This window comes from Tachyglossus aculeatus, chromosome 15 (assembly GCF_015852505.1).
Source record: "Tachyglossus aculeatus isolate mTacAcu1 chromosome 15, mTacAcu1.pri, whole genome shotgun sequence".
Lineage (NCBI taxonomy): Eukaryota > Metazoa > Chordata > Mammalia > Monotremata > Tachyglossidae > Tachyglossus > Tachyglossus aculeatus.
This window is the reverse complement of record NC_052080.1, coordinates 3,166,754-3,177,101: the sequence shown is the minus strand read 5'-3', so window position 1 is coordinate 3,177,101 and position 10,348 is coordinate 3,166,754. Positions and strand designations below refer to the sequence as shown.

The following is a 10,348-nucleotide window of genomic DNA, read 5'->3' as shown; positions in this document are numbered from 1 at the left end:
GGTCAGTGGTATTTACTGAGCCCTTACTAGGCGCAAAACACTGTACTAAGCACTTGGGAGAGGGCGACTCCACAGAATTAGACATGTTCCCTGCCCCTAACGAGCTTGTAATCTGAAGGGGGAGACGGGCGTTAATATGAATAAATAAGTCCTTTATATTGAAAGATATGTCTCTAAAAGGCTGCAGGGTTTGGGGATGGGGTGAGTAGCAAATGTCCCAAGGTCACAGATGGAGGTGCATAGACGACGCAGAAGGGAGAGCGAAGGGGGGATGAAGGGGGATTAATCGGGGAAGGCCTCTTGATGTAAGTGCTTAGTAAGTACGTTTGACTGACTGAGATCATCATCATCAATCGTATTTATTGAGCGCTTACTGTGTGCAGAGTACTGTACTAAGCACTTGGGAAGAACAAGTTGGCAACATATACAGTCCCTACCCAATAATGGGCTCACGGTCTAAAAGATGTGACCTTAGTAATGGTTTGAAGGTGGAGAGGGTGGTGGTCCAGCGTATCAGGCAGAAACTCCTCACCCTGGGCTTCAAGGCCCTGCTGAGAGCTCACCTCCTCCAGGAGGCCTTCCCACACTGAGCCCCTTCCTTCCTCTCCCCCTCGTCCCCCTCTCCATCCCCCCCATCTTACCTCCTTCCCTTCCCCACAGCACCTGTATATATTTATATATGTTTGTACATATTTATTACTCTATTGATTTTACCTGTACATATCTATTCTATTTATTTTATTTTGTTAGTATGTTTGGTTTTGTTCTCTGTCTCCCCCTTTTAGACTGTGAGCCCACTGTTGGGTAGGGGCTGTCTCTATACGTTGCCAATTTGTACTTCCCAAGCGCTTAGTACAGTGCACATAGTAGGCGCTCAATAAATACGATTGATGATGATGATGATATGGAAGGGGAAGGGAATTCCAGGCCAGGGGGAGGATGTGGGAAAGGGGTTGACGACGAGATGGGAGCCCGGTGAGTAAGGCGGCGCTCGAGGAGCGGAGTGTGCGGGCTGAACTGGACATCGAGGGAGGGGACCGGCTGAGGGCTTTAAAGCCGACGGTAGTGGGTGGATGGGCAGCCACTGGAGGTTCTTGAGGAGTGGGGAGATCCGAACTCTAGACCCTGAATAACAGCTCCCCGTTATTCCCAGGGAACTGGGCTCTTCCTGACCCCCCCAATCCTTCCTCCACCCTCCGGGGACCCACGGGAAGAGGGAGCAAAAGGACCAGGAGAGGCGTCGGATCGCTGGGGAAGAACGCGGCAAAGCCCGACGGGACGGCAAAACGTTGGCGGGGGGCCTTTAATGCGGGAGGCGATTGGCGTGTGTCGGCCGGCGGTCGGGACCACTCATTTCGGGCGGTCCCTCTCCCCGTTCTCTGGCGAAACCAAGAGGCCCAACGGGTCCCGGCCACAGCACCCGAGGCGTCTGAAAACACGATGAAGACGATCGTTAAAACTAAGCTCTCTGAGGGCGGGGGACGGCGTTTGGCTTCCCAAGCCCTTAAGCCCTTGAAAAATACCGTTGGTGGATTGAAAAAAAGAGGGGTGGTTTCCCAAAGCCTTGCTTCTCCTCGTTCTACAGATACTCTTCGACAAGAGTAGCCCTCTTAGCGATTAGCCACTGCCTATTTTCTAGCCGCCCAGGAACGAGGGTGTGGAAATTTACCAACCTCCGCCCACGTGTTTTCCTACGGCGACGCGCTGTAGTCGGTTGACGTTTCCTTGGACCCCGTCATCGCGGCATTAAAGTGGCGCTGCCCGTCTAGATACAGCATGGACTCTGAAACGCAGGAGATGGCCTTAGAAATCCAGAGAGTTATGGAAGATTTTCCCACGGCCGCCTCCCTTGAGATGAGCGGATTATCTGTTCACGTCTCCCCATTAGAGTGGAAACTCCTGTCGACGGGGAATGGGTCTCGCCCTTCTGATGCGCTTTCCCCAACAGTGCGTCGCTATTAAATTGTGCTGTTCGCTGGGCGCTTATTATGCGTCAGGCTCTGTTCTAAGCGCTGGGGAAGATTCAAGATAATCAGACACAGTCCCTGTCCCACCCGGGCTTCACGATCTAATAGTAATAATAATAATAATAATAATGGTATTTATTAAGCGCTTACTAGGTGCAAAGCACTGTACTAAGCGCTGGGGAAGATTCAAGATAATCAGGTCAGACACAGTCCCTGTCCCACCCGGGGTTCACGATCTAATAGTAATAATAATAATAATGGCATTTATTAAGCGCTTACTACGTGCAAAGCACTGTTCTAAGCGCTGGGGAGGTTACAAGGTGATCAGGTTCTCCCACCGGGGGGCTCACAGTTTTAATCCCCATTTTACAGATGAGGGAACTGAGGCACAGAGAAGCGAAGTGACTTGCCCAAAGTCCCACAGCTGATACTTGGTGGAGCCGGGGCTTAAACCCATGACCTCCGACTCCAAAGCCCGGGCTCTTTCCACTGAGCCACGCTGCTTCTCAAGTAGTATCTAATAATAATAATAATAATAATGGCATTTATTAAGTGCTTACTATGTGCAAAGCACTGTTCTAAGCGCTGGGGAGGTTACAAGGTGATCAGGTTCTCCCACGGGGGGGCTCACAGTTTTAATCCCCATTTTACAGATGAGGGAACTGAGGCCCAGAGAAGTGAAGTGACTTGCCCAAAGTCCCACAGCTGACACTTGGTGGAGCCAGGGCTTGAACCCATGACCTCCGACTCCAAAGCCCGGGCTCTTTCCGCCGAGCCACGCTGCTTCTCAAGTAGTATCTAAGTAGGAAGGACGATGGCTATCGAATCCCCGTTTTACTGATGAGGGAACCGAGGAACGGAGAAGGGAAATGACCGGCCCAGGGTCACTCGGCAGGAAAGTGATGGAGCCGGGATTAGAATACGGGTCCTCAGGCCCGTGGTCCTTTTCTCTAGGCCCTGCTGCTTTTTTACCGGTACTGCTGGAACACCGGAGAGACAGGCAGCAGACCCACTGTCACGGTGTACGTTCGGTGGACTCGGGTCAGGCGGACAGCCTGTACTTTCATTCCCAAATCCCCCCCGCCGTGTGCTGACCCCTGTTTCCGAGAAGGGTCCGGGGGGAGCTGCTCACCTCCGTACGTCTTCGGGACAACCTTCGGCACCTCGTTTGCGGCCAGGAACGTAAAATGGAAGACATTGGTGGTCTCGTGGGCCGGACTGTTGGATTTGGACACCTCGCTGTGCACCCTGACCTGAATGTACCGTCCCTCGGTGAAGCACACCTGCGGAGTCACCGGAAGACGACACAAAAAGGCGGCTCAACCCCTAAGAAGTGGGAGCGGGGTGGGGGGGTTTGTTTTCCAAACGATCCCACCGAACGGTACTTTGTACTTTGTACTTCCCAAGCGCTTAGTACAGTGCTCTGCACATAGTAAGCGCTCAATAAATACGATTGATTGATTGATTGAACGGCCCCCTCCGGGGCGGGGAATGACTTACCTGGGCCGACAGGAAGAGCAGGGATCCAATCTCGACCGGTCTCTGAAACATGATGTCGTCCACGGCGACCACGAAGGGCCGGGATCCTCTGCGGGAGGAGAGGGTCTGGCCTGAAGCCCTGGCTCGCCTCCTCCCAAGCGCTTAGTACAGCGCTCTGCACACGGTAAGCGCTCAATAAATACGATTGATTGATTGATTGATTGATAAACCAGTACCACCTCCCCTGCCACGCTGACTCAAAACCCACAGCCCACTGTCTCTCTATGTTGCCAACTTGTACTTCCCAGGCGCTTCGTACAGCGCTCTGCACACAGTAAGCGCTCAATAAATAATAATAATGATAATGATGGCATTTATTAAGCGCCTACTATGTGCCAAGCACTGTTCTAAGCGCTGGGCAGGTTACAAGGCGATCGGGTTGTCCCACATGGGGCTCACAGTCTCAATCCCCATCGTACAGATAATAATAATAATAATAATAATGATGGCACTTATTAAGCACTTACTATGTGCAAAGCACTGCTCTAAGTGCTGAGGGGGACACAAGGTAATCAGGTTGTCCCACAAGGGGCTCACAATCTTCATCCCCATTTGACAGACGCAGTCACTGAGGCCCAGAGAAGTGAAGTGACTTGCCCAAAGTCACCCAGCTGACAAGTGGCGGAGCCGGGACTTGAACCCGCGGCCTCTGACTCCAAAGCCCGGGCTCTTTCCACTGAGCCACGCTTGTACTTTAGTACAGCGCTCTGCACACAGTAAGCGCTCAATAAATACGATTGATTGATTGATTGATTGGCAAGTTGCAAGGGGAAAAGGCTGAACCCAAAGGAGAGTCAAAACGGAAGCAAGGTGAGCCTTTTCTCTCCCCATATTATTTTTTTTAAAGGTATTTGTTCAGCGCTTATTGCACAGGCGCTGTATAAAGCGCTGGGGTAGATACAAGCTAATTAGGTTGGACACATCCCCGTCCCCCAAGGGGCTCGCAGTCTTCACCCCCATTTTAGAGATGAGGGAACTGGGGCCCGGAGAAGGGACGTGACTTGCCCAAGGTCACACAGCAGCGAGAAGCAGCGTGGCTCAGCGGAAAGAGCCCAGGCTCTGGAGTCAGAGGTCATGGGTTCGAATCCTGGCTCCGCCACTTGTCAGCTGGGTGACTGCGGGCAAGTCACTTAACTTCTCTGGGCCTCAGTTCCCCCATCTGTAAAATGGGGATGAAGACTGTGAGCCCCCTGTGGGACAACCTGATCGCCTTGTAGCCTCCCCAGCGCTTAGGGCAGTGCTTTGCACATAGTAAGCGCTTAATAAATACCGTCATTATTACAGTAAAGTGGCCGAGCGGGATTAGAACCCAGGTCCTCTGACTCTCACGCCTGGGCTCTTTCCACTAGGCCACGCTGCTTCTCAGTTCCTTATCTCTCAGCGGGGATAGAGTGCTATCTGTATTGAGCGTTCATTCACCCATTCGTCCCATGGTATTTATTGAGCGTCTACTGTGTCTGTGTCTACTTGAGAGAAGCAGCGTGGCTCAGTGGAAAGAGCACGGGCTTTGGAGTCAGTGGTCATGAGTTCAAATCCCAGCTGTGTGGCTTTGGGCAAGTCACTTAACTTCTCTGTGCCTCAGTGACCTCATCTGTGAAATGGGGATTGACTGTGAGCCCCCCTTGGGCCAACCTGATCACCTTGTGACCTCCCCTGCGCTTCTAACACTGCTTGGCACATAGTAAGCGCTTAATAAATGCCATTATTATTATTATTACCGTGTGTGCTCTACTAAACATTGGGGAAGGACACCGTGAAGGAGAAATCGGACATGGTCCCTGGCCCTCAGTGGGCTCACAATCCAGGGCTGGCAAGGCGAACATCATCATCATCAATCGTATTTATTGAGCGCTTACTGTGTGCAGAGCACTGTACTAAGCGCTTGGGAAGTACAAATTGGCAACATATAGAGACAGTCCCTACCCAACAGTGGGCTCACAGTCTAAAAGGGGGAGAACATGAAGAAGACAAATAAAAATCACGAAGACAATGGACAATGACAAGCACACTAAGAGCTCCTCAACCCCCTCTAGATTGTAACCTCTAGGGACCGTGTCTGCTAATTTTGTTGGATTTTGGGGGTTTTTTTGGTATTTGTTAAGCGCCTACTATGTGCCTAGCACTGTTCTAAGCACAGGGATAGGCACAAAGTAACCAGTCCCCGCCCCACGTGGGGCTGGCAGTCTTCAACCCCATTTTACAGGTGAGAGAAATGAGGAACAGAGAAATGACTTGCCCAAGGTCACGCAGCAAACAGCAGAGACGGGAGGGACACCGTGAAGGAGAAATCGGACATGGTCCCCGGCCCTCAGTGGGCTCACAATCCAGGGCTGGCAAGGGGAACATGAAGAAGACAAATAAAAATCACAAAGACAACGACAAGCACATTAAGAGCTCCTCAACTCCCTCTAGATTGTAGGCTCTAGGGACCGTGTCTGCTAATTCTGTTGAATTTGTGGGTGTTTCTTTTGGTATTTGTTAATAATAATAATAATAATGGCATTTATTAAGCGCTTACTATGTACATTGCACAGTTCTAAGCGCTGGGGAGGTTACAAGGTGATCAGGTTGTCCCACAGGGGGGCTCATAGTCTTCATCCCCATTTTACAGATGAGGTAACTGAGGCCCAGAGAAGTGAAGCGACTGGCCCAAAGTCACCCCGCTGAAAATTGGCGGAGCCGGAATTTGAACCCATGACCTCCGACTCCAGAGCCCGGGCTCTTTCCACTGAGCCACGCTGCTTCTCTAAGCGCCTACTATGTGCCTAGCACTGTTCTAAGCACGGGGATAGGCACAAAGTAACCAGTCCCTGCCCCACGTGGGGCTGGCAGTCTTCAACCCCATTTTACAGGTGAGAGAAATGAGGAACAGAAAAATGACTTGCCCAAGGTCATGCGGCAAACAGCAGAGACGGGAAGGAGACCGCGAAGGAGAAATCGGACATGGTCCCTGGCCCTCAGTGGGCTCACAATCCACGGCTGGCAAGGGGAACATGAAGAAGACAAATAAAAATCACAAAGACAACGGCAAGCACACTAAGAGCTCCTCAACCCCCTCTGGATTGTAAGCTCTAGGGACCGTGTCTGCTAATTCTGTTGGATTTGGGGGTGTTTTTTTGGTATTTGTTAATAATAATAATAATAATAATAATAATAATGGCATTTATTAAGCGCTTACTATGTGCAAAGCACTGTTCTAAGCACTGGGGAGGTTACAAGGTGATCAGGTTGTCCCACGGTTCACAGTCTTAATCCCTATTTTACAGGTGAGGTAACTGAGGCGCAGAGAAGTGAAGCGACTGGCCCAAAGTCACCCAGCTGACAATTGGCGGAGCCGGGATTTGAACCCATGACCTCCGACTCCAAAGCCCGGGCTCTTTCCACTGAGCCACGCTGCTTCTCTAAGCGCCTACTATGTGCCTAGCACTGTTCTAAGCACGGGGATAGGCACAAAGTAACCAGTCCCTGCCCCACGTGGGGCTGGCAGTCTTCAACCCCATTTTACAGGTGAGAGAAATGAGGAACAGAGAAATAACTTGCCCAAGGTCATGCAGCAAACAGCAGAGACGGGAATGACACCGCGAAGAAGAAATCGGACATGGTCCCCGGCCCTCAGTGGGCTCACAATCCACGGCTGGCAAGGGGAACATGAAGAAGACAAATAAAAATCACAAAGACAACGACAAGCACACTAAGAGCTCCTCAACCCCCTCCGGACTGTAAGCTCTAGGGACCATGTCTGCTAATTCTGTTGAATTTGTGGGTGGTTTTTTTGGTATTTGTTAATAATAATAATAATAATGGCATTTATTAAGCGCTTACTATGTGCATTGCACAGTTCTAAGCGCTGGGGAGGTTACAAGGTGATCAGGTTGTCCCACGGGGGGCTCACAGTCTTCATCCCCATTTGACAGGTGAGGTAACTGAGGCCCAGAGAAGTGAAGCGACTGGCCCAAAGTCACCCAGCTGAAAATTGGCGGAGCGGGCATTTGAACCCATGACCGACTCCAAAGCCCGGGCTCTTTCCACTGAGCCACGCTGCTTCTCTAAGCGCCTACTATGTGCCTAGCACTGTTGTAAGCACGGGGACAGGTACAAAGTAACCAGTTCCTGCCCCGCATGGGCAGTCTTCAACCCCATTTTACAGGTGAGAGAAATGAGGAACAGAAAAATGACCTGCCCAAGGTCATGCAGCAAACAGCAGAGACGGGAAGGACACCGTGAAGGAGAAATCGGACATGGTCCCTGGCCCTCAGTGGGCTCACAATCCACGGCTGGCAAGGGGAACATGAAGAAGACAAATAAAAATCACAAAGACAACGACAAGCACACTAAGAGCTCCTCAACCCCCTCCGGACTGTAAGCTCTAGGGACCGTGTCTGCTAATTCTGTTGAATTTGTGGGTGGTTTTTTTGGTATTTGTTAATAATAATAATAATAATGGCATTTATTAAGCGCTTACTATGTGCATTGCACAGTTCTAAGCGCTGGGGAGGTTACAAGGTGATCAGGTTGTCCCACGGGGGGCTCACAGTCTTCATCCCCATTTTACAGGTGAGGTAACTGAGGCCCAGAGAAGTGAAGCGACTGGCCCAAAGTCACCCAGCTGACAATTGGCGGAGCCGGAATTTGAACCCATGACCTCCGTCTCCAAAGCCCGGGCTCTTTCCACTGAGCCACGCTGCTTCTCTAAGCGCCTACTATGTGCCTAGCACTGTTCTAAGCACGGGGATAGGCACAAAGTAACCAGTCCCTGCCCCACGTGGGGCTGGCAGTCTTCAACCCCATTTTACAGGTGAGAGAAATGAGGAACAGAGAAATGACTTGCCCAAGGTCACGCAGCAAACAGCAGAGACGGGAAGGACACCGAGAAGGAGAAATCGGACATGGTCCCCGGCCCTCAGTGGGCTCACAATCCACGGCTGGCAAGGCGAACATGAAGAAGACAAATAAAAATCACAAAGACAACGACAAGCACACTAAGAGCTCCTCAACCCCTTCTGGATTGTAACCTCTAGGGACCGTGTCTGCTAATTCTGTTGGATTTGGGGGTGTTTTTTTGGTATTTGTTAATAATAATAGTAACAATAATAATGACATTTATTAAGCGCTTACTATGTGCATTGCACTGTTCTAAGCGCTGGGGAGGTTACCAGGTGATCAGGTTGTCCCACGGGGGGCTCACAGTCTTCATCCCCATTTGACAGATGAGGTAACTGAGGCCCAGAGAAGTGAAGCGACTGGCCCAAAGTCACCCAGCTGACAATTGGCGGAGCCGGCACTTGAACCCATGACCTCCGACTCCAAAGCCCGGGCTCTTTCCACTGAGCCACGCTGCTTCTCTAAGCGCCTACTATGTGCCTAGCACTGTTGTAAGCACGGGGACAGGTACAAAGTAACCAGTTCCTGCCCCGCATGGGCAGTCTTCAACCCCATTTTACAGGCGAGAGAAATGAGGAACAGAGAAGGGACTTGCCCACGGTCATGCGGCAGGCAAACAGCAGAGTCGGGATTAGAACCCATCACCTTCGGACTCTTAGGCCTGGGCTCTATCCGCTTCGCCACTCTGTTTCCCTAACCATTTCATTCCATCGTGTTTATTAAGCGCTTACTTTGTGCAGAGCATCGTATTAAGCGCTCGGGAGAGGACGAGCCACCCCCTCGACTCACCCAAAGCTGCAGGCCGTGGCCCAGCCCAGTTCGAATGCTTTCCTCATGAGGAAACCGCCGAAGATCCGGTTAAAAATGTTCCGCTCCTGCGTCGTCGGGAGAAGGCAATCCAGTGTGACTGTCTAGACCGTGAGCCCGCTGTTGGGTAGGGCCCGTCTCTATAAGTTACCAACTTGGACTTCCCAAGCGCTTAGTCCAGTGCTCTGCACACAGTAGGCGCTCAATAAATACGATCGATTGATCGATTGAGTGCCGAGTCCCCTCCCCTGGCCCCCCACGGCCCGACTTTCGCGCCGTGAGCCGATCGGTCTCAAAGAGCAGACGGCCCGCTCCACTTAATACTGAATTGAATCGAATAACGGGATTTTGGCATTCCTTCGACCGTCTTTATCGAGTGCCTACTGGGTGCCCGAGCACTGTACTGAGTGCTCGGGAGAGGACAATGCAGCAGTAAACGGACGCATTCCCGGCCCATAACGAGCGCTTGTACTTCCCGAGCGCTTAGTACAGTGCTCTGCACACAGTAAGCGCTCAATAAATACGATTGAGGATGACGATGATGATGCTATAGGCCAACGAGAAGCAGTGTGGCTCAGTGGAAAGAGCCCGGGCTTTGGAGTCAGAGGTCGTCGGTTCAAATCCCGGTTCCGCCAACTGTCAGCTTAATAATAATAATAACAATGGCATTTATTAAGCGCTTACTATGTGCAAAGCACTGTTCTAAGCGCTGGGGAGGATACAAAGTGATTAGGTTGTCCCACGTGGGGGCTCACGGACTTAATCCCCATTTTACAGGTGAGGGAACTGAGGCCCAGAGAAGTCATCATCATCATCATCATCAATCGTATTTATTGAGCACTTACTGTGTGCAGAGCACTGTACTAAGCGCTTGGGAAGTCCAAGTTGGCAACATATAGAGACAGTCCCTACCCAACAGTGGGCTCACGGTCTAGAAGGGGGAGACAGAGAACAAAACCAAACATACTAACAAAATAAAATAAATAGAATAGATAGGTACAAGTTAAATAAATAGAGTAATAAATATGTACAAACTTATATACAGGTGCTGTGGGGAAGGGAAGGAGGTAAGATGGGGGGGATGGAGAGGGGGATGAGGGGGAGAGGAAGGAAGGGGCTCAGTCTGGGAAGGCCTCCTGGAGGAGGTGAGCTCT

The 10,348-nt window shown here is 51.1% G+C and overlaps 1 protein-coding gene across 4 annotated transcripts in view; it reads right to left on the bottom strand.

Annotated features, from left to right (window-relative positions):
* Positions 1 to 1,277: 1,277 nt before the first annotated feature.
* ACOT9 (acyl-CoA thioesterase 9) overlaps positions 1,278 to 10,348 on the bottom strand; it is a 32,679-nt gene continuing 23,608 nt past the window's right edge. For 3 of the 4 annotated variants that reach the window (XM_038757175.1, XM_038757176.1, XM_038757178.1), the window contains 5 exons: positions 9,177 to 9,298; positions 3,468 to 3,555; positions 3,100 to 3,250; positions 1,674 to 1,783; positions 1,278 to 1,429 (listed from right to left, as the gene is read on the bottom strand). In XM_038757175.1, the coding sequence (XP_038613103.1) occupies positions 1,692 to 1,783; positions 3,100 to 3,250; positions 3,468 to 3,555; positions 9,177 to 9,298 (453 nt within the window). In that variant the 3' untranslated portion in view covers positions 1,278 to 1,429; positions 1,674 to 1,691. The remainder of the gene's footprint in view (positions 1,430 to 1,673; positions 1,784 to 3,099; positions 3,251 to 3,467; positions 3,556 to 9,176; positions 9,299 to 10,348) is intronic. The other variant, XM_038757177.1, reaches the window with a different exon arrangement.